Here is a 25,000-nt window from a genome sequence, read left to right on the forward strand (position 1 = left end):
ACACACACACACACACACGACGACACCTCCCCTACTCAGAGAGCGCTGGAGCCAGGAGCAATGCAAATTGGGTAAAATGTTCCGGAAAGTGGCTTTTCCCACCGGGACTTCACAGCTCTGTGTGTGTGTGTGTGTGTGTGTGTGTGTGTGTGTGTGTGTGTGTGTGTGTGTGTGCGGGAGTGCCAATTGTTCCGAATGTGCGACTACGTGAAGGCGTGCACATTCCGGGATGTGTGCTCATCCTCATCTCTCTCTCACACTCTCTCCCTCCCTCTCTCTCTCTCTCCCTCCCTCTCTCTCTCTCTCTCTCTTTCTCTCTCTCTGTCTCTGTCTCTCTGTTGTTGTAGAATCGGTAGAGAGTTGAGGAGAAAGTGTGTGCGTGCGTGCGTGCGTGCGTGCGTGCGTGCGTGCAGCATTCCAATGGTGAAAATTGAGGGCATCCCTCCGTCAGACCTCACCAATTAGCTGACTGAACGACTCGGCCAGCTGTTAATTGGAGGGAGGGAGGAGAGAAGATGAAGAGGAGAAAAAGGGAGAGAAAGAAAGAGCGGCGTTCGCTGTTACTCAGAAAGATTTCTTTTTCCTGTTATTATTTGGTCACTCGGTGGAAACACTGACTTCGGTCTTTATCGCTTAATGACAACAGTGTCGGGAAACAAAGCCAGATCTCCGAGTCTTTGCTCACTCGCTCGCGCCGTCGACTCCCACGAGCGGCAAATTTCCCGTTCAAGCGCCCGCGTGCCTTGTGATTAGGAGCCAGTCTTTATCTGGCAGCGGCAGCCAAACTTGAGTGACTTTTAAGTACCGGACTGCCAATAGTGCGCAAATAAATAAATAAAGCAATAAACAAAACCGGCCGGGCGGCACGTGAATGGAGTAATGAAATCCGAATCATCCAGCTGCAGCGGAAATCACGTCGTTTCTTCCTCTCTTTTTTTCATCCCTCCCCTCCCTCTCTCTCGTCGCCCGCATTGTTTCAGCGGCTAAACTGGGAGAAGCTTAAAGTTTTGAATGGCAGGAGGAGGAGGAGGAGGAGGAGGAGGAGGAGGAGGTGGTGGTGTGAGAGGCAGAGAAAAAAGTCTTTCATAGGCCTCCGTGTTGATCAAGGCCGAGGTGGAGAACAGACTGAGTGTGAATGGAGGTTACCTCCAGATGAACCCTGGCGGTCGTTGTTATGCCGGTCTGGCTTCACCCCAGCGCTCCCACCGTGTCCATGCAGGGGTCATATTGTGCCGGCTTGAATTTATTGCTCTCCTTTTCGTGTGTGTGTGTGTGTGTGTGTGTGTGTGTGTGTGTGTGTGTGTGTGTGTGTGTGTGTGTGTGTAACCCAGTTCGGGGGGGGGGGGGGATGTAGAAGTATTGCCCTTCTGACAGGTCGCTCCATCCGTCATCTGCATGTGTCATGTGACTGTTTTTTTTTTCCCTCCTTGCTTTTCCTGAATGGAAAGCTATTGTCTATTCAGAGTGTGTGACCTGTCCACAAGCAGTTTAGCCAATGGCACGCTTGGATTTACCCCCGCGGCTGACTCAACAGCGCCAGGCGTTGGGGGTGGGGGGGCGGGGAGGGGGGAGCTTGAAGGACGTCGGAGAGAAAGACAATGGGGACTTTAGTGCTTTACTGGAAATGATGCAAAGAGGAGGAGGAGACTTGGACCGAGAGCCCAGGAGAACGGTCAAGTTTTTGGAGAGGCGTTGCTGGAAATAGTTTTAGGGCCGAGAGGGGGGGGGTAAACAGGGCTGTGAGTGAGTTTGTTTGTGAGTTTGTGAGAAAACATGAGGCGTTTCCCAAGTGACCTACTTCCCCAACACATGCTTAACATTTTGAGTCCATTATACTGAGAAATATGCAAAAATAAAAAATGTGTCTGCACTCGGCCCAAGTTTGTGCAGTATGTCGGACGCTTCGCTGCGTCAGGGAACGCCACACCAGCTGCGTTTCCATTACAGTTTTTCGCAAAAAAAAGAAGAAGCTGTAATTCTGAAATTTCGACAAAGTACAAATGCTGATTGCACTTGTGTCCATGGAATGGTGTGAAGCGCATAAGCTGTAATTCTCGTTAAATCTTGTCCCGCGAGACCCCTCTTTGGGGAGGCTGGAGGTAAAGAACATTTTGGGTTTTCACTTGAAGTGAACTGGTCATGTGACCCCACACATCACGTCCGGTGACGTGTAAATGCGAAGAAAAAAAAATGTTTTCATGGCAGTTTTGCGATATATTTAGACGCTCATTGACAACAGGCATTTACACAGACAGAAGGCCTTTTTCCTCTGTTGCTGTTAACATCTAGCTAATGTTAGCATCCGCCAGCTAGCTAACATCCGGCGTACTGGTGTGCGTTTCTTTTGCCGTTGTTTACGCTGTGTTTACAATTTTGCTGTAAGGAAAATAGAAGAAGAAGAAGAAGAAGAAGAAGAATTATTGGTGGTTACTCCGATACAGTGTATAAAGTGTTTAGGTATAGTATCGCAAGTCTGGTCTGACCCTCAAGTAGCAAAACAGGTGCAGACTGGAGAATCACTTCTCTGTTGGCAATTTCAAGAATCTTTTTCATCTCCCTCACGTCTCAGCAGCTCTGCGTTTAGACTCGTTGAGGTTCGAGACTCACTCCGTCTCGCCCGTGTTGTTTCCCAGGAGGGAAACCGGCAAACTGTGTGTGTGTGGGTTTTTTTTTTTTTTCAAACACTATAAGTGAGCCACGCCATCTGTGACGCACTCCTTCCTGGAAATAAGAATGGCGGCCTAATTAAGCTCTTTTATCGCCCTTCTTAAGTCCTGCTGTGCTCCTGCTGCTGCTGCTGCTGCTGCTGCTGCTTAGCGTGTGCACACGCGTGTTTTTCCTTCCTCCTTGTGTCCGCGTGCGTCCAGCCTGTTGGGACCTGAATGGTTTCTGCTCGTAAGCGTTAGTGAGCGTGCGGTGCAGCCTTTGTCCGTGTGTGTATATAATCAGCTAATAGCAGTGTGCTAGGAATCTATTAGAATGCTTTGTGGTTTCTTTTACAGTCGTGCGAATTGGTTTGTGTGTGTGTGGGTTTTGTTTTTTTTTCCTCAGTCAGGAAGCCAAAGGGGAAGTGAGTCTCGAGAGTCGTCCCAGTGGGGTTCGGCCTCGTTTGACCTCTTTTCCCCCTTTAAGTAGGAACTGATTAACTCTTTTTGAACATTTGCTTGGAGTGGAAACTGATCCTTTAGTCCAACACGGACTGAATCATTGGGACCCTGTGAGTTCAACGATGCACAGGGAAAATATTGCTGGTCAGAGAATATCACAGATGTTTGGTTCGAATTTTGAGCAAGACGGTAACATTTTTGAGTTTTGAAGTTAAACGTTGCAAAATGAAACCACGTGGGTGTGGTTGCCTGAAATGTTTGCACAGCAGGAAAAAAATAAAATAAATCAAGAGCCCCAAAATCAGGAGCAGACCACTTTCCAAATGACTCAGATGTGTTTCGTTTTACTCTGTTTTGCAACATGACTGCGTGAAAAACTAAGAAAAAAGGTAAAAAAAAAAAAGGAAAAAAGAAAAAGAAATGCAGTGAAAACAAATTGGAAGATGTACGTATGTGCGTGTGTTTGTGTGCATGTGTGTGTGTGCATGTGTGTGTGAGAAAGAGAAAGTAATCCAGCACGAAGGATTTCCTGCCTTTTCTGTATGGACAACTTCCTCCGTCCATCTACACTTCCTGTTTGTGTCTGGGAGGGGCGTGTGTGTGTGCGTGTGTGTGTGTGTGTGTGTGTGTGTGTGTGTGTGTGTGTGTGCGCGCGCTTGCGTGCATGTGTGTGTGTGTGTGTGAGAGACTGTCTGTGTGTGTTTTGCGGCACTTCTATAAAAAGCCATCTTGTGACGGTCCAGCGCTGCTCAGCTGACTGTCTGGAAAACTTTGCCGGCCTTTGTCCTCCTGCTCGGCCTGTTGCTGGTGCGTGGGCGTCTTTTCAAACCTCCTCCTTCCCTCCGACTCTGATTCAGTGGCCGATTGTGTCCACGGCGCTTCCCCATTTCTCTGCTGACGAACCGACTTCTGCTGCTGACACACACAGTGGATGCTGATGCTGGGACGCCATCACATCCCCCTTCTTCTTTTTCTTTTTTTTTTTTTTTACCCCTCCTGCTGAATTTTAAAGGCTCAAAACGGCACTTTCCCTCTCGACGACCCCTCCCCCGCCCCACTCATCCCTCCCCACCGCTCCCCCCGTAATACCAGACACACATTAACCGTCAGTAATTGGCAGCCGGCAGCCTCTGATCCGAAGGAGATCTCCCCGCTCCTCGCTGGGCTCTTCTCAGGCTTTCTTCTCCTCTTCTTCCTCTCTTCCTCCTCTTCTTCCTTTTCCTCTCCAGTCATTTATCCTTTTATCTCTCTTTTGTTCCCCTTCTCTCTGTCCTCTCTGCGCCCTTTCCTCTACTTCTCCGTCTTTTTTCTTCTCCTTCTCTTCCTCCGTCACTCTGGGTGCCTGCGCTCCCAGTCGATGGGGAGTTCGCTCCTCTCGCTGCCTCATAACATCCATGTAATACTCCAGTGGAGTCTCGGCATCGCTCAATCATTTTCAACCAAAAACAAAGGGAAACAAAGTCCAGTAAAAACCCTTCAGACGCAGTCGCTACCCGGCTCTGCAGGTCTGGATGTCGGCGGACTTTGTTGATATTAATTGCGACCCCGTGAAGCTCCAGCCAGCAGGAGTCCAGCACCAACCTGGAGCAGGTCCCTCAGGAATCTGCTCAGGCGTGGGCAGAGTCTCTCTCCTCGGTCGGGCGTCGACCAGACTGGTTCTGGTTCCCCTCCGAGAGCCGCCGCCACTGGGTTCCCACTGCAGTGGGGTGGAGTGTGAGCCACAGCCAGAGGATGAGGAGGGTTCCTATTGGTCCGTGTTGGCCGCTGAGACCCGTAGAACCTGGCGCTGTATCTCCTGCAGGAGCCGGTGTGACGGGTCTACAGGTGTGTGTGTGTGTGTGCATGTGTGTGTGTCCGCCCGCCCGTCCAACACACTCCCACTCAGCAGCTCTCCCCTGACCTCCGTGACCTCCCTGTTACATAAGTCTGTGGTTGAGCAGCTCAGGTATTAATAGACGTTATTTGAGCCGACAGCCCACAGATATACATTCACCTCCAGCACGTCGACTCCGCCGGCCAAGACGAGCGAGAAAGGATTGAACTTCACTTTTATGTATTCATCCATTTATGTATTTATTTTTTATTTTTTTGTAATTTCCCTTTGATGCTCCACAACATGTTTTTCGCACGTGCACCTCTGCTAGCGTCGTAAACGAAGACCGCTTCCTCGTGGCCTTCACATGACTGTTGGAATTTAGATCTCTTCCAAAAAAAAAACAACAAAAACCCTAAAATGTGTGTCAGTGCTTTCATGCTTAGCTCGGGAAATGCACGAAACGCTGACGCACGAACGAAGATCATGGGCAAAAATGCGGAAGGTCAAGTGTTGGCAAATTGTTGTTTCAAAGGAAGACTGGAATAAAAGACAAATAAAGAGGAAGACGAGAGGTTTGAGGCAGCTCAGGGTTTTTGTAAACACTGCGACCATGTGACTCACTTCCATGAGTCGGGCCTGTAAACACAACTCCTTGTTCCTGCTTGTGACGCACACACATGCACACACACACTTGCCGGCAGGGGCCAGCGATGCAGTTTTGAGTCTGTTTTCAGAAAGGTGGTGCGTTTAGGCTCTTCTTCCTCCTGCGCTGTGGAAAACTAAACATTCTCTTAACGTTCCTCTGAGTCACACACACACACACACACACACACACACACACACACACACACACACACTAGATACAGACTAACCTATCATCCCGCTCCGTGTTTGGCTCTGCAGTCGGCTGTCCTGCATGTATTTGGTGGGCGGCGGCCAAGAGCGTCCCAGCGGACCATTACTGCACACCAGGAGAGCGTCTCTAGCTGGCAGGCCGGGAAGTGGAGAGAGGGGGGGTGGAGGAGAAGAAGAAGAAGAATGAGGTGGCGGTCAGAGAAGAGGCGGCTGACGAGAGGCGTGAAAGCCACACGGCGTATTCTTTTTTTGTTGTTTTTTGTTTTTTAAAGGGGTGGATTCCCAGCACTGGGCTCCGAGACGGGGACTTTCCTCTGGCTCTTCCTGAAAGAACAGTTGGCAGAATCAGCCAAAAAAAATTTTAAAAAGAGAGGGAAAAACGGGTGATTTCACCTGGGGAGGGATGGGAACTGGCTGCGCTGCTCTGGGTTTGGGTGGAGAAGAAAAACAAGTGAGTCGCACCGAGGGACCAAACTTATTGTGTGTGTGTGTACGCGCACACGCAACAATTCCAATTTTGGTAAGAGGAGGTCCCAGTGCCAACACCATTTGTTCAGGAATTATTCAAACAAAAAATCTGGCCCCGGTAGTTGCCAATTGTTAGAGCGCCCCCTGCCAGCCAGTCCAGTGAGGGCGGACAGCGCAACGGTTCCCCTTTCAACAGAATCGAAACAGCAAATTAGCATCGAGAGAAGCCCAGAAACCATCAAGCAGCCGGAGTCTGTTTTAGATGCTTTCGCTTTCCATTCAGTGATTTTATTTAAATTATTTTAAATTATGTTTAACCTTAACTGATTCCTCCATTTAAAAAAATAAAAAAAATAACATTGTGTCCAAAAAAATCTAAACCATCAGGAGAGAAAAGGTGGGGGGATTGAAACCTGTTTGTGCCTGCAGGAGAACTTACTGGAACACTGAAATAACAGGATGACAGTGCCGTGCCACCTACTAATCTAACAGAGGCACAAACACTCAAGTGCACGCACACACACACACACACACACACACACACACACACACACACACACACACACACACACACATTACCCCCTTCTAACCCTAAAGCTCACTATAAAAAAACAAACACAGTCTACATTCCTCTGGTTCAGGCCACCAGGCTCCTGTTGTTCCAAGTCACCTTCTTCATTCAGAACGGCTCCTCTGTCACCAGCTGGCAATTCTCTGGCTTTTCTGTCATCCATTTTGCACCCACTTGTTTTTTTGTTTTTTTTTCACCTCCCAGTTCCTCTCTTGTCTGATCCTTTTCAACATTTGATGGCTGTTTGCGACGTCCGGGAGGGTTTGTGTCGTTTTGAGGGACTTGGAGAAAAGACGAGAAGAGAAACCAGAGGGGCTTTGGCGAGGCGATGACATGTGCAGAAATTGGAGGGGTGGGTGTAGGGGGGAGGTGTGTGTGTGTGTGTGTGTGTGTGTGTGTGTGAGGAGGGGGGGAAGAGGTGGGGGAGGGGAGTTTGGGGCGGGGCCTAAGAGAGGCAAGCAGAATCCAGCGAGTGATGAGAAGGCCGAGGTGTGGTTTTGGCTCGACTCCCATTAGCCTCTAGTGTTGCATCGATTACAAACATCTGCACACACACACACGCACACACACACACACACACACACACACACACAGAGCCAAAACAGAGCCACGTCTTAACCACTGAAGAATACCTCGGCCGCCTCTTCCCAATTGCTCATCTCTCTCTCTCGCTCTTTAAAAGATGCTATTAGAGGCACCAGTGGCCATGTAATCACTTTGGGTTTCCCTCAGGAAGACACACACACACACACACACACACACACACACACACACACACACACACACTTGCACACATACATCTACCTTGGTAATTACAGCTGGAGATTAGGTCCCGTTCGCTGTAATCCTCGTGAACGGCTGATCCACTCGGCAAATGGGGGGTCAAGCGCTGCTGCGTGAGACACGGCTGTGTGTGTGTGTGTGTGTGTGTGTGTGTGTGTGTGTGTGTGTGTGTGTGTGTGTGTGTGTGTGTGTGTGTGTGTGTGTGTGTGTGTGTGTGTGTGTGTGTGTGTGTGTGTGTGTTTCCTCGCCGTTCTTGGCTTCCCCTCATCCCAAATCAGTGTTCGACAGTGAATTGACAGTGTTTTGACGTGACTGATTTTTGTTGAACTCTTTGCACAAACGTAGCGGCGGCGATTCGTTGCACGTCTGGGCTGCACGTGCACACAATCGACACAAACACAATCTCCCTGTCGCACAAACACACCCAGCCCCAACTGATTCCTCTCCCTCTCTCTCTGTGTGTGTGTGCTTCACTCCTCTCCTTGCACACACACACACACAAACAAACACACAGACACACACACACACGCGGCTGATGATAGCATCTGTCCACCTCATTGAGGTTTGCACTCGTAGCGATCTGTGTTTGTTTATCCTCTTTCCTCCCTCTGCCGATAAGGCAGCTCTCTCTCTCCCTCTCTCTCTCTCTCTCTCTCTCTCTCTCTCTCTCTCACTCTCTCTCTCTCTCTCTCTCTGTCTCTCTCTCTCCCTCTCTCTCTCTCTCTCTCTCTCTCTCTCTCTCTCTCTCTGTCTCTCTCTCTCCCTCTCTCTCTCTCTCTCCCTCTCTCTCTCTCTCTCTCTCTCTCTCTCTCTCTCTCTCACTCTCTCCCTCTCTCCCTCGTCGTTTGGCATAAACGTCTTCTCAGCGGCGCCTGATGTAAACGTGCAATATTGTCTCTTTGTTCGGACAAACAGAGCGTCTCCTCCCTCGTTCCGACGGCGACGCTAAACGGGGCCCGTTGTCTTCCATCCCGATGCCTCGTCCTATTGTGTGTGTGTGTGTTTGTGTGTGTGTGTGTGTGCGCGCACACGCGCACGCGTGCGACAGTGTTGTCGTGTCGTGGCGGTGCGGCTGATGAAATCAGTCACAGTGAAGTGAAGCACCTCTCCAGACGCGCCGCTTTTTCACAGCGGAATGCCGCGCGCTGTTAGCTAACGGCATCTAATTTGAGGGGGGAGGACGGTGGGGAGGTTGAATAGAGGGAGGGGTGGGGGGGGGGAGACAGGTGAGGGAGGGGGAGGGAGGGGAGGGAAAGGCATCATGGGGAAAATGCACGAGCTGTTGAATCGGTTCAATTTGCTCTTGGAAGCCTCCAACAAGGCCAATGTAGATGACGGACATTTGATTTTAAATAAAGATTTGAAAGAGCTCACGGCTCACTATTGTGTCAAGATTCTTACCAGCTCATAAACTTTGAACTGGAAAATATGAACATGTGGTTGATAGGACGCTGAGAGGTGGCTGTGCAGTCACGCACCTCGCAAAAACTAGTATCACTAGTTTCCAGTACTAATCTGTGATGATAAATTACACCTATTGTGACATACTGATGGATTCAAGCCGGTTCTTATATGATGTTTGGTGGAAGCAGTGAAGGTTTTTTCTTTCACCAGAAACAATTTCATTGAAAAACTCCAGAACTGCTCGCTGAACTTCCTCCTCTACGACGTCCAAATATCCTCAGATGTCGTACAATTCTGATTTAACACACACACACACACACACACACACACACACACACACACACACACACGGCACTACTGCCCAGAGCAGCTGCTGATAAAAGGACTGGGAGCCACCAGGAGGCTGCAGATTTACTCTGACGCAGCCGCCGCGGTGCGTTTCTCTCACAGATAAAGTGGAAAAAAGGAGCGAAACTCAGGGACGCATCTGTTCTCCTTCCCGCAGCCTTAAAATAACCGAGTGCAGACACACTCGCTGTTTTTGTGGCAACCACAATGACATTCCATCAAGTGTGTGTGAGGGTGTGAGGGTGTGTGTTCCAGCGCCACACATCCTCCATCACTGTCACCATAACTCTCTGTCTGCACCGTTGAAGGAGAAGCGCGCGCGTGTGTGTGTGTGTGTGTGTGTGTGTGTGTGTGTGTGTGTGTGTGTGTGTGTGTGTGTGTGTGTGTGTGTGTGTGTGTGTGTGTGTGTTGCTCCCTTGACTGTCTGACCCACATATGGTACAAGTTTACTCTAAGCTCTTCTATATGTGGCTGCACTGTATATATGTATAGTGTGTGTGTGTGTGTGTGTGTGTGTGTGTGTGTGTGTGTGATGCTTGGGAATTTGTTCCAGAGATGTGTCGGGGGGGCTATCAGTCACTCATGTGTGATGCTCCATCTGCTTCCAGCTTTCAACCGAACCGCGCACACACACACACACACACACACACACACACACACACACACACACACACACACACACACACACTTGCTGCAATGCTTCTGCAGCAGACTATTTTTTGGTGTGTTTGCCACCCAGTGTCCTCCTGCATTAAGATGAAACACAAATCTATCTTTTCTGGCCGCTCTTCGGCTTTCCTGGAGGATCCTCAGAGCAGAACCAGCAGTAGCTACTGGGCGGGAGGTTGTGGGTTCCACTCCCAACTGTGGGTTGAGTTTGCACGTTCTCCCTGCTGAGTCTCTGCTGGGTTCTGTGCAAGACTCCCAGACTGGCAAGCACTGACTCGTCCGTCGGTGTGGTCCTCTCTCTCTCTCTCTCCCTCTCCCTATGTGTGTGGCCCTGACTCGTCCAGGGTTTGACCCCTCCTTCACCCTGAGACAGCTGGGTGAAAGATGTACGAGTCGACACTTCATCCTTTTTTTTTTAACCTGTAATAGAACTTCCCTCCCTACAAATTGTTGGGGCAAAGCAGAAAGCCACTGCTGTGAGGGGAAGCAGAAATAAGAGGAAAAAAAGACGTCCAAACTACTTCCACCACCCATTTCCAAATCCTTCCACTGGGTTTTTTTCTCTCCCATCCTCCCCCAGATGCATTTGACACATGTGACAAATCCAGCAGATAGACAACTGACATAATCAATAGACAATAGATGGATTCATGTGGGTAATCCAGGCTATCGTCCTCCCTCAGCCCCGGTGTTATGAGAGTGTCAGTGTGTGTTGCACAGTCGTGTGATAAAAAGTCTCTGAGGTGAAGCTGCTCCTCCATCCTGTGTCTGTCCTCACCAGCTCCAGGCTGCTTTCCCTCATTGGCTGTCTGTCCTCCAAGGCCACAATCAACACCCCCGTCCCCCCCCATCCCCATATCACCACTGGGGCCCCTAAATACACTCACACTCACAGGGGGCCCCTCCCCACATCAAAGTCTGCTGGAATGTGAAGCCGAACATCATTATGAATGTTTGGGGGGACCTGCTGACGTCCAGATGAACCCTCTGTAACAGGGTGTGTGTGTGTGTGTGTGTGTGTGTTCTGTGGGTGAGAGGAATGCTCTCTGTTCACACACATCACGAAGCCTCTGCTGAAACGCCGGAGCCGCTTCTCATCGAGCGCCACTCAAGGCAGAACGGCGAGGCTGCGTTCGCCAGCGGCCACTTTATTAGGCACGCACACCCGCTGTTCTGCAGGCGAGTTTGCTGTTGCCACGCTGACCTCCGACCTCTTGGCATCAGCGGGGCGTTTTTTTTTCCCGCTCAGCCTGTGAACCCCTGAGACGGCGTGACGTCCTGAAAATCCCAGCAGATCAGCGGCAGTTTGTGAAACTCTCTGACCGGCAGTGGAACATTCGGGGGGAGGGGGGGGGAAACAACGTGCATTTGTTTTTTGTTCACGTTTGACTCTTGAGCTGACAAACAACATTAGCAATTCGGGAAGCAACAGACACTTTCAGTTATGTGCTGCTTCTCCTTGTTCTTTTTCTTCTTTGTTCTTCTTACATCCAGGCTGTTTGGAGATAAAGATAGTTTGGCTTTCTCCCATTTTTATCTGCAAACCGCAGCAGTTTTGCCTCCTTGTTTTTCTCCGGCTCGCCAAGCTCCTCCCTCCTGCCGGTGATTATCTGTGCGTCCCCACGTAAATCACAAGGCCTCGACGTGTGTCAGCGCTCCGTTAATGTTGCCTTACATGTGCCGACCAGAGAGGCGGCGGCTTTGACGAAGACGAAGCGAGACGACGATTCACTTCATCAGCAGCTTGGAGTTCTTAGTTTTTTTTTGTTTTTTTTTTTGGAATAACTTTCTTTGGGGGGTTTAGCGAGCTCAGCGCACACACAAACCAGCCTGGTTTCTACGCCGTGTGGGTTTCACAATCAAGCCGAGTGTTCAAACCCGTGTGAGGAAACAAGATTTGCACATTCTAATGCTGTTCACGTTCCAACACTCTCACACACACACACACACACACACACACACACACACACACACACACACCTTCCTCCTGTGCCCAGAACTTGGCTGCAGCACCTGTGGGATGAAAGAATTGCAGACAATTTATTACCTGTCGCTTTCACACGTCGCCCACTCTCACCCGCCCACTCCCCCCTCCCTCCCCCCCCTCCCCCCTCCCTGTTTTCTCTCTTTCTCACCTCGCAACATTTGTGTTTTCCCTTTTTTCTTTTTTATCCCCCCTGAAATCCCTCCGAGATTATAAAACAATGCTGGTGCCGCAGTCGGCCGCTGAGAGCTCGGAGGAAGAGTGAGGGATGAAAGCAGAAGAGGAGCGGTGACTGACGGAGGAGAGGTTGGATTAAGTGACTTGTTTAAGAGGTGAAAGAGTCGGAACCACCTGCTGCTGCTGCTGCGGCTGCAGGCTGTGGGAACTGGAGCAGCAGCGCCGTGGTCGACGGCGGATGATTTGGATATTAGTTTGTCGTCGGCGTATCGCATGCATCTCTGAAATCACTCTGTCTTCATCTGATAAAAGCCAGAAGAAAAAAATTTGCACGGCAATTATTTCAGCGAGAATACAGAAAAGTGCTGCTGCAATCAGGGCAGAATCAGAAACATGGAATCAGTTGTGCACCTTTTGCCATTTTTACCCTGAAAACATCAGACGTGCTGTTGCTTTTAATCAGCTTCGTGCCGCTTATATCGAAATACGATAACCATCGATTAGCCTCCTGTTAGTACAACTGCTAGTCGGGTACAATGCCAACTGTGGGCAGAGGAGGAGGAGGAGGAGGAGGAGGAGGAGAAAGAAGATTTGATTTTTGAATTTTAAAACCACATTTTAGTTACAGAAAAAAACACAAAAATGATGCACCTTTTAAACAAATATATAAAAATATGAAGAAATAAAAAACAAAATATATACACAAATACATGATAATTAACAATAAACAATCAAACCCAAGGAAAACATTAAATCCTACAACATGTTTTGGTTTTTTTTGCATGAGATTGCTGCGAAGCTCTCGAGATCTTTCAACATTTTAAAAAGAATGGGAGTGGGCGTTGACTATGGGACTTCCATAGAAGAAGCAATGTATCAAAGATGGAGCTAGCAAGTGACAGTAATTCTCAGCAGTGAGCGCGTGTTTGTATGTTCAGACTACGTCATCAGGCGCTGACCTGCTCTGCGTCCACCACAGCTCTTTACAGTCGGCTGGAGCGAGGAAATAGCGGAGGGGGAGGGGGAGCAGAAGGGTTCCCACACACGTCATCCTGCCCCCCCCCCCCACTGTCCTCTCCCACTCTGCTCGTCGTTACTTCAGAGCCGCGCCTGCCTGCCTGCCTGCCTGCCTGTATCAGCGCGCAGACGTGCTCACTCGCTCGCGCCCGGCTGTAAATGAAATGTATCCTTTGTTTACAGGCCCATTATCTGGATAATAGCGTCCGTATTTCCTCTCATCTCCAGCGCTTTATCACAGCCTTATGAGCCGCTGCGCTCTGTCTCTATATCTCTTTATCTCCATTTCACACACACACACACACACACACACACACACACACACACGCACGCACACACACACACACTGCTTGCCGTTTACATTATCTCCCCGGGTGTGTGTGTGTGTGTGTGTGTGAGAGAGAGAGCGCGTGCACGTGGGAGCCTATCAAAGCGCGAATTTGCACGTGCGTATCCATCACCGCGCCGCTGTGCGTCTGGTCTCATCTTATCGTTAATCATCTGCGGAGGATGCAAACTGTTTGCGTACGTGCGTGTGCGTGTGTGTGTGTGCGTGTGCGTGTGTGTGTGCGCGCGCGTACGTATGCGTTTCGCTATCGTCTTCGCAGCCAGCCACCGCCTGCCGTCCCTCCCTCGTCACCGCGGGGCTGATAGCAGCGCCAGCCGACAGAGCTCGGTAATGGAGAGCTGATGCTCCTCCACCCATCCTCACCCCCCCCCCCCCCCCCCTTCCTGTTTCATTTGCCGGCGAGATGACTTTGGCTCGCAGCCACTGCGCCGGCTAATCGCGCAGACACCGTTACCTCCTCGCCCGTGACCCAATTGTTCACCCAAAAAAAGACAACAAAAAAACCCCAAAAGAAATCCCACAAAGCAAAGAGTTTTGAGAGCGTGCTGGAGTTCACGCACTCCTGCTTGAGGATGAAGCAGACTGAACCATAAACCCTGTGTCTCCAGCAGCTTCAACAGAGCTTCTCGATGTGCGTGGAGAAACGTGCAAATGAGAAACTCACCTGAATTTGCATCGGACCGCTTGTTTTAACGGTGAAGTTTGTGCCGCGAGGTCTTTCCTCCCGTCCCTCCAGATGTGATTCTCCCCGCCCCCCCCACTTCCCCCCGCCGTCGTTACCGCGCGATGAAAGATGGCGTCTTTCATGTGGGACTTTTAATGGCCCCCCCAGCCACCTTTTATTTATTCTCCAACTTTTCTTTGCTTTGTCATCGCCTGTTGCTGATGGCGGCTTTCTCTCGCACCATTATCCCGTCATTTGCGCTGCCCCTCTGCTGTAATCGCGGCCACATTACACAGTTTAAAGCTGGCACCCTTTAGCCCCCGCTGTAAAGATTTCAATCGTCTCGAGCTGCCGACCACTTTAATAGCCCGCCGCCATCTGTTAGCGCTTAAGTAAAAGCGGCCTGCGTTTCTCCAGCTGCAGACTGGTGTGTGTGTGTGTGTGCGCAGAGGCTGGTGTGTGTGTGTGTGTGTGTGTGTGTGTGTGTGTGTGTGTGTGTGTGTGTGTGTGTGTGTGAGTTTGAAGTTCACTTTCAGGGAAAAATGTGTAACGTGAGACGCATTAATTGGATATAACGCAAGCGTTTTTTTAAACTTGTGTCGAAGCAATGGCTGATGTGTTTCGGGCTTTTAACACGTTAAGCTAACGTGTTAAAAGGTGACGTCTGCCTCTTTTCTCTTTTCTTTTTTTTTTTTCATTGCCAAAAAATGGTTCAACTTGTGTAAACAGTAATGTTGCCGGTCGCCAGTCCTCCTCCTCCTCCTCGCCGTTCTCACCTCGCTTTCCCACGCTGATTTTGACCGGCGCTCACGGTCGGCGTGGAGTGAACTTTCAATGCCACCGTCGGTTTGGGTCGTTGTCAATGCGTTCCGTTGGAAACCGACTGGAAACTGGAGTTCTCGGGTCAACCCGCTAACCGTTCCCTGTTGTGAATTGTGTCTCCTCAGATCTTGGTCAACTCCCAGAGTCCCAACCGCCCGGCGGTGCTCTACGAGAAGGTGACGGTGAGCGAGTCGGGGAGCCCCTTGCTCAGGGACATGCTGTTCAGCCCCGACCAGCAGCACATCTACGCGCTGACCGACAGACAGGTGAGTCCGTGAGGAGTCCGGGGATCACTATCAGTTGGCCAAGTTGGAACTACTTTAATTGCCATTGACCAATGAGAACACTGCTCTTAGACCAAACTCAACCACTGGCCGGGGTCTGCAGGGTCTGCAGCGACTCATGAAACCTGAAGCTCAAACCTCAGCACGTGAACACAAAGAATCAGAGCTCAAGCTTTGATTAAAAAAAATAATGAAAATAAGAAAAACAAACAAACAAAACAATCCAAGGTCCAGGAATCCCAGATTTTACTCCCCACATTCCTGCAGACACGCGCGACTTCGCGCCGCCTCCGCACAGCTGCAGCCGCGCAGGTGCAGCTTCCGGCTAACGATGCCTCCCTCCAATTATCTATTTTCCTCGGGTGGACAAACAAGCCTGCTGCGTGCGTGCGCACACAAACACGGACACACAGACACACAAACGCACGCATTTTACTGACCCATGCTTGTGCACGTCCACGCGACTGCACAATAGTGAAGCCCCCCGCCCCCACACCAGACTTCACCTCCATTAGCCTTCAGTTGATGCATGGCCCAACACTCCTCCCTGCTGTTGAGGCCCCCCCCCCCACACACACGCTAACATCCCTGCGCGGCCTTCACCGCTGTGAGATTTTACTAATAATCAAGACGTTACACACACACACACACACACACACACATGTTCGTGTAGACGCACGCGGGAGGTGTGTGTGTAACAGGTCACATGTAGCGCGCGGCACACGTGTGCGCTGGCGGTCATTACCAGCACCAGCAGCAGCAGCAGCAGCAGCAGCGCCGCCGTGTGCTTTGATGCTAACGGGTGGAGGGAGGGGAGTGGGAGTGGGAGGGGCAACGGCGGCGGCTGCGCTACGAGGCTGCGGCTCCCCAGGCCCAGCTGCTCCCTCGTTCCTCCGTCTCATTAGTGCGCTGAGCGAAGGAAGCCCAGGCGGTGGGAGCCCCCCCACCCCCCGCATGTGCGCGACATGGAAACGGCACGTCTGCGTTAAATCACTCCGAGTGGGGAAAAAAAAGAGAAAAGGAAAGTTGGGGAGGTGGAGGAACGGCTGGTGTCTGTGGTCGGACAGGTTTGGAGGTGAAAGTTCCGATCCGGTGGTTGGGTTCTTGCAGACCAGGCCCGTTTTCATCGTGTGGAATTGTTCTGCACTGGCACGTCAAGGTGTTTTACCAGATAGACTTATGGAATAACTGAGCTCAACCCATTCACGGCTGTTAAATATTGTCGTTGGCCCACGTTTGAAACGATGATGCTGGATGTAGAAGGTTTGGGCTGATGAATGGATGGATGCATGGATGGATGGATGGATGGAGTTGTGAAATTAACCTGAAGGATGCAGGTATCATTTGTGTATTTGGTGCAAAGCCTGAAGGGCTCAACACTGTCTGAACACAAATTGACCTTGGGTAATAATGATTGTAGTAGATAACAGAGAAAACAGGTTGCTCATGGCTTCTGAGCACCATTGAATAAATCACAAGATCAGGAAAGAAAGAAGAAGCCTTTTTTTTTCCATAATTGGGTTGATACTCTAGAACTACGCAAGTATCATATTCAGCCTTGACTGCTTAGCTTGTTTAAAAAATAAAAATAAAAAAATAAAAAAATATATATATATATTTATATATATGTATATTTCTTGGACCATCTGTGAAGAAATAACAGCAACGAAATAACGCATCTGCTCTTAGCTCACAGCTATGAGTCTGTACGTGCTGCTATAAAATAACACACATGTAGGAGCTCCATTATTACACCGAGACACAAACATGGTTATTTTTATGTCTTATTGTTGTGCCCACTTCATTGAGTGTACACACACACACACACACACACACACACACACACACACACACACACACACACACACACACACACACACACACACGCACCTCTTCATCTCGATATGTTTGATCTCCATTAAAGGTTTGCAGCCTGGGGGGTTAAGAGGAACAGGGGGGCTGTGGTTGCCAGACCTTTTTAGCTAAACCCCCTTTTTCCAGCCCCAGTGACAGCAGGGGGCAATTCCCTCCTGGTGCCCACCGTCCTCATCCACCCCTCCCCCACATCTCAGTGTCTGTAAACACACACACACACACACACGTTTCCACCTAAGCTCAAATTGAGTCCTCCCCTCTCAGCTGCCGTCTCACTGATCCCATTCCTGTGTTTTTAATGATCTTCCACTGTCGCTGCTGGACCCTCCACCCCCCCCCACACACACACACACACACATACACACTACTCTTTTCCTTGAAGAAGGACGGCAGGAGGTAGAAAAGCGTGGAAGTGGGGCCAGGACGGAGAGATGATTTGGACGGGGAGGAACGGTGGAGACCTTGACTCTCCCTGCTTCCTTATGGAGCGGATACACAGCCAGCCTTTCATCCTGCCTGCCAGCCTGTGTGTGTGCGCCTGTGTGTGTGTTTGAGAGGGAACCTGTGGGGGTTCCTCAGACAAGCCAAGCACATTAAGGTGTCACTGGACATATCCACTGATGCGTAGCATACGACAAGTCCTCCCTTGTCTCTGGACTCTCTCAGGCTCTTACTCCCCGTCTCTCCCTCTCCCTCTCCCTCACACACACACACACACACACACACACACACACACACACACACACATACACATGCACACACACAGTCAATTGAAAGCTCATGCGGTGAGTCAGAGTCAGGATTGAGGCCTTGTGATTTATGACTCTGGCTGTTCCAGCTATATTCATCACTGTCATTATTGTCAATGGGAGAATATGACGGCGGGAGCGGACGCCCCGCTGGGTTAGTGTTTTAGTGCCTGCATGTGTGTGTGTGTGTGTGTGTGTGTGTGTGTGTGTGTGTGTGTGTGTGTGTGTGTGTGTGTGTGTGTGTGTGTGTGTGTGTGCACGTCTCATGAGACAGTTCGTTATTATGAGAAATTCAAATGAGTTTATTTGCAGCTAATGACGTCTGTGGTTTTGTCCGTGGCTGTGTGTCATTGGCCCAGTGACTCCACTCGGCTGGCCGCCTCCCACCAGCAGCAGCAGCAGCAGCAGCAGCAGCAGCAGCAGCAGCAGCACCCTGTCTGCACTTTAAAACCCTGTTGTTGTTGTTGTTGTTGTTGTTGTTGTTGGTTGTTGTGCGCGTCGCTTGAAATGAGGAACTTTCGAGTGCCGCTCATCAGCCAGGGTTTGTTTCGGGTTTTTTTTTCTCTCTTCACCAACATGCGAAAATCGCCACCAACTTTCAGGAGTGGTGATTCTCCTCTGTGGCGCGAGTGTTTCATCCCCGACATCAAGTAGTTCCCCAGTTGTTCAGCCAGAAAACTGAAAGTTTGGACTCCAATTTTACAGCACGGCAGCCTTTTTTCTTGTGTTTTTTTTTTTTCGCAGCCTCCGTGCCTGCACAGAGAGTTGGTCCCGCTCAAAAGTGGATGTGATGTGTAGCTCCTTTGATGGCCTCGGCGTGTGTTGCGGCACCGGCTAATTGCTGAACGCATGAATATTCATCCGCGTCGTGGGAAGGGGCGACCGTGTGTCGTGCGGCTGCTTGAAACCGACCGAGAAGCGCTCGCAAAGACCCGCTGTGCCTCGTGCATGCGTAACACAACCTTTGTTAGAGCGTCTGTGTGTGTGTGTGTGTGTGTGTGTTTTTTTTTGTTAGCATATAAAAGCTACGTCTCAATCACATTGTAGTCCAGTCGTGATTCATGTGCTAATCCATTGATTGGGCCAAATCTGCATCGCTTTGCAGGGAAAATGCATTTATGCACAAAGTTGGTGACACATATTTTTTTTTTGTTTCACATGCAGTGCGTTGTGTATCTTTGTGATGCAAACCATTGTGTGCCTCTCAAAGACACACACACATACACACTCACGCATTACACAGAGACTCCCATCGCCTCCAAGGACTCTGTATTCAGTTCAGGCATTAGCAAAGACTGACGCACGCGTGCACACAAGCGCACACACACACACACACACACACACACACACACACACACAGAGTAAAGTTGCAGAAGATGATTGTTCACAGTGGCGAACAATGCACTGCATTGTGTTGTTGACTCTCTCAACAAGGCATCATCAAGTAATATCTTACCCAAAGGGTTTTCGTCAGACATCAATCCTCTGCACGCATGCTCGTGCATGTGTGCGTGTGTGCGTGTGTGCGTGTGTGTGTGAGAGAGAGAGAGAGAGAGAGAGAGCGCCTACGTGTGTGTTTGTTTACATTCGCGTAGCGCTGGTGCGCTGCCAATCTCGTTAGCAAACACATTAGCGCCGACAGACATCGGCACGCGCAATAAGCGGCTGGCTGTATCAATCAGGAGTGACATTTGGGTGAACTGGATGCAGCTAATCAGTCACTTCTAAGTAGCTTTAAGATTCATTTGCCTCCATTCATCAACGTCGGGCCGACGGAGGGACTTCCCCAAGTTAACAAGTGAATAATGCGCCGCTCAAACGCGCCGCCAGCCGGTCCGAGCGTACGCAGGAAGTGTGATTAAGTTGGAACGATTAGACACGTACACGCACGCACACAGACACACAAGTCAACTTTGGCCTCTATAAGTATCTATTTGTATAGAAGTGCTTATAAATACTTATGCTAGTTATGTCCACGTATGTATGTATGTATGTATGTATGTATGTATATGTGTGTGTGTGTGTGTGTATATGTACAGATATATGTACATACACACACATGTATATATATATGTATATATATATATATATATATATACATATGTGTGTGTGTGTGTGTGTGTGTGTGTGTGATTTAAATCCATTTTGCTTGATGAACTGAGTGCTAAGCTTCTGAAACTACACATTTAGATTTATAATCACGACTCCAGCTTCATCTTTTCCACCGGCATAAAGCTTGAAAGGGCGTCGCCTGGGTATTCCATACCCCCCACACACACACGGAACACAGAGCAGACACATCAGGACTGGCCAACAATAAGGTGGTCATTGTTATGTAAATGTTAATAGAGCGGGCGCAGCCAGGCGAGGATGGGAGCACGGCGACTGGCAGCACTGCTGCGTGCGTGTTTGTGTGTGTTCGTGTGTGTGTGTGTGTGTGTGTGTGTGTGTGTGTGTGTGTGTGTGTGTGTGCGTGTGTGTGTGTGTGTGTGTGTGTGTGTGTGTGTGTGTGTGTCCGTGCGTGTGTGCCACTCAATTACAGGAGTTCAAGCCATTATTGCAGCAGGCAGGACGCTCACTGCCTCTCTGCCGTCCGCCGGTCGACTGTGACTGGCACATTAGCAGGAGACTCACATCAATGTGGACTTTTCACGTTTAAAGAGCTCATTTTCTGTCTTTCTTTCTTCCTTTTATTTTTTCCTCTTTGTAAAGGGGGGAGGGAAAAAAAAGTGTCAGCCACCGTCGGTGTGATACTCCCACACTGGAGGCTGATGGAGGGGTGGGTTTCAATGGACGAGGCCTGTGTGTGTGTGTGTGTGTGTGTGCGTGTGTGTGTGCGTGTGTGTGTGCGTGTGTGTGTGTGTGTGTGTGTGTGTGTGTGTGTGTGTGTGTGTGTGTGTGTGTGTGTGTGTGTGTGTGTGTGTGTGGTAAAAATGGCCGGAGGAAAATACAAAACGGAAAATGAGAAATTCTGAAAAGAGACGCCATTATGCTTTCTTTTTTTTTTCTATAGAGGTAACTGATAGAAGTAGCTCTCCGCCTCTGAGCGCATCGGGCGAATAAAGGGAGGACGGAGCAAATTATTAGTAGTTTGAAAAGGGGAAAAAAAATAAAAATAAATAGAGAAACTTTGTCCACTTTTTCCCCGAGCAAAAACTTCCATGGCCTCTGGTTGGTTTCTACTCACTGGACAATATAGAAATGTTACAGTGGTGTAAAGAGACAGACCATGGTCTCTGTGGACCCTCCCCCTCCTCCTCTCCACCTGCCTCCACCCCCCCCCACCCTCCATCAGAACAGAGTACTCCGCCACTTGTCTCGGTCGGCTGATGCTATCGGCGCTAATGGAGGTCTCGCCGCCACTCGATAGCGCCGCCGTTGTCCCCTCGTCTCTCTCCCCGTTTCGCTCGCCCTTCCGTCCCCTGAGGGTGGCGTGATGGAGACCGCTGATCGGGTGAACAGGCGGAGGGAGGGAGACTGGAGGGGGGTGGGGGTGGGTACCTACATCCTTCCCCCTTTTAAAATCCAGTCACTATCTGGTGTCTGTACAATCACACCCCCCCCCCCCCCCCCCCCCCCCCCCCCGTTGCTGTGTCTGCAGTGGCAATAGGCAGCCATAGGTGGCGCTCACCTGCACTGGTGAGGAATGAGGCCAATCTGCAGGACCTGAATCTTCTTTGTGTCCTGGCGACAGCGGAGCAACATTACTGCCAGACAGTGTCCCTCGGGCTACAAACAGAGGGCTAAATATGTTTTGTTCGTGAGTCATGTGATTCACGCCAGAAATGAGATTGGGAAAAGAGAAAAGTTTGTCTTACGGTGAAGAAAAGCGTCAATAAATCAAACTAAGTGAGTTAAGCAAATAAAGGCTGAGACAAACAGGATGTCAGTGTCCTAGAGTTCTACCAAGTAGATGCAACATTTTAAACTCAATAGTCTCTCTGATTGATATGAGGGTGATGATGTCACTAGCAGGTCCTCACCTCCTGAAGTCACTCATTCTTTGTGTCTTTTATTATCTACAAGGTAAAAGTTTAAAGATTAATTCAGCAACATTTCGGATGAGAAGGCGACATTGTCCATTGTCTCAAACTCCAAAACAGTGTGTGTGCATGTGCGTGCGTGCGTGCGTGTGTGTGCGTGTGCGAACGCAGAGTTTAGTCTACAGACGCTCCGGGGCTCCTCCAGCAGTGAGCCGGTGGCCAGAGTGCAGTTTTAACCGACTGCGTCCTCTGTGACGTCCAGCTGTTTGTTTCTTCTCCAACCAACATCAGTCAAAATCAATCACCACCACCACTCCCCCCCACCCCACCCCACACACACGCACAAACACACACACACACACACACCCCTCACCATGTTGTCGTCGCTAATTGGCTGCTATTTTCCAAACGTGTTGGAGAAAATCAGGACAGGTTCTCATCAGAGCTCTTCACTCGCTCGTGTACACACACACACACACACACACACACACACACACACACACGCGCGGCCGTTTAGGCCCGTTTGTTGATGTAAATAAGTCTACAGCAATTTGCAACTGGGTCCTGGTGATGTTCCAGCAGCTCCGCTGAAACATGACGCTAATTGAAGTCGCACATTTGGTTTAGTCTTTTTTGTTCTTATAGGTGTGTGGTTGTTGTTGTTGTTGTTGTTGTTGTTGTTGTTTCTCCCCCGCACTCATCCTCATCATCCTCATCACTTCCCCTCTGCAATCACGCTCCACGCCCGCACACCTGCGTCGTCCTGGTAGCCACGAAAGGAAATCTCCTTTATTTCTTGATTTGGTGCTGTGCGCTGTGCGCTGTGCATTGTGCGCTGTGTGCAGCAGTGTGTTGTGCGGTGTGCACGGTGCGTGCTGCGGGGTCACCTGGCAGGAGTCCCTAATGGAAATGCCAGCCGCTCGGCGCTGCTCCTCACTCCTCACAAAGTCCATTTACTAAAGTGACAGAGTCATTTACTGGAGCGCCGGCCTCACTTAATTAGCCGAGCCTGAGGCCCGTCTACCTGTGCCACTGCTCGCACTGGCCCCGCCCACTCCCCCCCATCTCTCAGAAGCCTCCGTCTTTAGGTTTTTCTCCTCCTCCTCCGACTTTCTTTCTTCTTCCCCTTTTGGAGAAATCCTCCCCCTCGCCTCCTCCTCCTCCTCTCTCCGCTTGGCCTTGGTTTTTCTTCCTTTCTTCCGCCCTCCACCGGTGTTATTTCTCTCTCCGCCCGCTGCCGAGGGCTCCGTGTCAGCAGCCCGCGTTGAGGCTCGCAGCTTTGAGACGAGATGAGATCGTTTCGGGAGAAATGATGGGACCGTCGGCGCTGATGAAGAGTGATGAGGCCTCCGAAAAGTTTCGTCTCACTTTGTCCTTTCCGGCGTATTTGTTTGTTTTTGTGTGTGTGTGTGTGTGTGTGTGTGTGTGTTTGTGTGTGTGTGTGTGTGAGAGAGAGAGAGAGTGAGAGTGAGAGAGAGAGAGAGAGATGCCTTTTTCAATATTCCCCCCTTTTCAAACACGAACGTGGCTTTTTTTTGAAAATAAATATTTTCCCAGAGGAAATTTAGCACAAGTGATGTTGACATTCTCAAGGAGAATATATACAAAAAAAACAATGTGGCTGTTCCGTCCCCAGTGGAAGTTCTCTCAATGTTTTATTCAGCTCTATGATACAGAAAGTTCCTCTAAACACCCACCTGTACTCACATTTAACAACAACTCTGTCTCATCCTGTCTCGCATTCGCCCGTGTTTGCGCTGCACATTATTTTTCGTCCAGCTGTTTCGTCTCCATGAGCCTCGGACCGGCCGTGCGTGTGCGCGTGTGTGCGCGTGTGTGCGTGTGCACGTGCGCGCAAATGATCTTTTTCGGCGGCGAGGTCACAGATGGGATCAGAACGGCCTTTGAGAGACGCGCGGCTGAAACAATGGCGTGGCTGAATAATTGAGTTCAGCGCAGGAGGAGGACGGCGGATGAAAGGATGGAGTGAAGGAGGTGACGGAAGAAAAAGAAAAGAAAGAGGAGCGCCAGGGCGGGAGATGAAGACAGCGAGGGAGACGGCAGCGGGTGCAGAATTTTAGTGGCGGGGGAGAAAATGAGAGATGACTTCACGTCTCTGCAGGAGTCAGACGCAGCTCCAAGCAATGAACTGGGACCACTGAGTGGATTTTATATTATTTATTCATTCATTGTTAAGTTGCAATGTAATTCACTGCATTCATTCATTTCAGCCAAAATGTCAAACCTCCTCACCCCTCCTCACTCCTCTTTACCCCTTATTGCTCCTCCTTACTCCTCTTCATCCCCCTCCTCCCCATCACGCCACCTCACCCCTCCTCACTCCTCCTCACCCCCCCCCCCCCCCTCCCTTTGTTTGCTCTGCTGCTTATCTCCCATCAGTCCACAGCAGCAGCACCCAGCCTGCCATTGATCTATCTTGTAAAGCCTCCCTCACAATCCAGTCAATGCACACATGCTAAGCTAGCCTTTGATTACCCCCCCCACCCCCAGCCGCAGGCACTCCAGCGCAGGAAGCGGTGACCACTGGCTTACACAAACACCCTGTTGAGAGGCTCGTTTCCTTGGTGTGTCCGAGGGTTTGGACAAAAGGAGAAAAACCAAGCGCTCCTCCGGGTTGCCTGTTTTGCGTGCGTCCCTCCATCCGTTGACACCCGACCGGCTGCGTTTTGTTTGGACTGCGTCATCACGGCGTCGAGGAGGTCCCGCGGCCGTTGGAAGAGTTGGCCTCAAGATGGTGTGATATAATAGAGCGCGGTTCGTATAAACAGAACCGCAAACCCCAAAATAGGTCCCAGAAGAGGTTGAGGCAGCCGGAGGAGCAGAAGAAAGAGAAGCTGCTCCGACCCCCCCACCCCCACCCCCACCCCCACCCCTCCCGGCTGCTGCTCAACCAGTCATTTGCGAGACGCTCAGGGTGTTTGTCTCTGAGGTCAATGGGGTCAAACGCATCCGTTTGGATTCAAGGCTGAATCTCACAGGTCCACGTGTTGAAGACCTCCTTCATAACGTGGACGATGAGCTTCAGCTTCAGCTGCTGTTTTTCAATCTATTTTC

The 25,000-nt window shown here is 50.2% G+C and overlaps 1 protein-coding gene across 1 annotated transcript in view; it reads left to right on the top strand.

The window, feature by feature from the left end:
* Positions 1 to 25,000, top strand: part of plxna1b (plexin A1b) — a 183,512-nt gene that overhangs the window by 69,210 nt on the left and 89,302 nt on the right. The window contains exon 4 of the mRNA XM_076014237.1: positions 15,160 to 15,300. Within this exon, the coding sequence (XP_075870352.1) occupies positions 15,160 to 15,300 (141 nt within the window). The remainder of the gene's footprint in view (positions 1 to 15,159; positions 15,301 to 25,000) is intronic.

Source organism: Nelusetta ayraudi, unplaced genomic scaffold, assembly GCF_046127955.1.
Source record: "Nelusetta ayraudi isolate G7.1 ecotype Tasmania unplaced genomic scaffold, CSIRO-AGI_Nayr_v1 ptg000168l, whole genome shotgun sequence".
Taxonomy (NCBI): domain Eukaryota; kingdom Metazoa; phylum Chordata; class Actinopteri; order Tetraodontiformes; family Monacanthidae; genus Nelusetta; species Nelusetta ayraudi.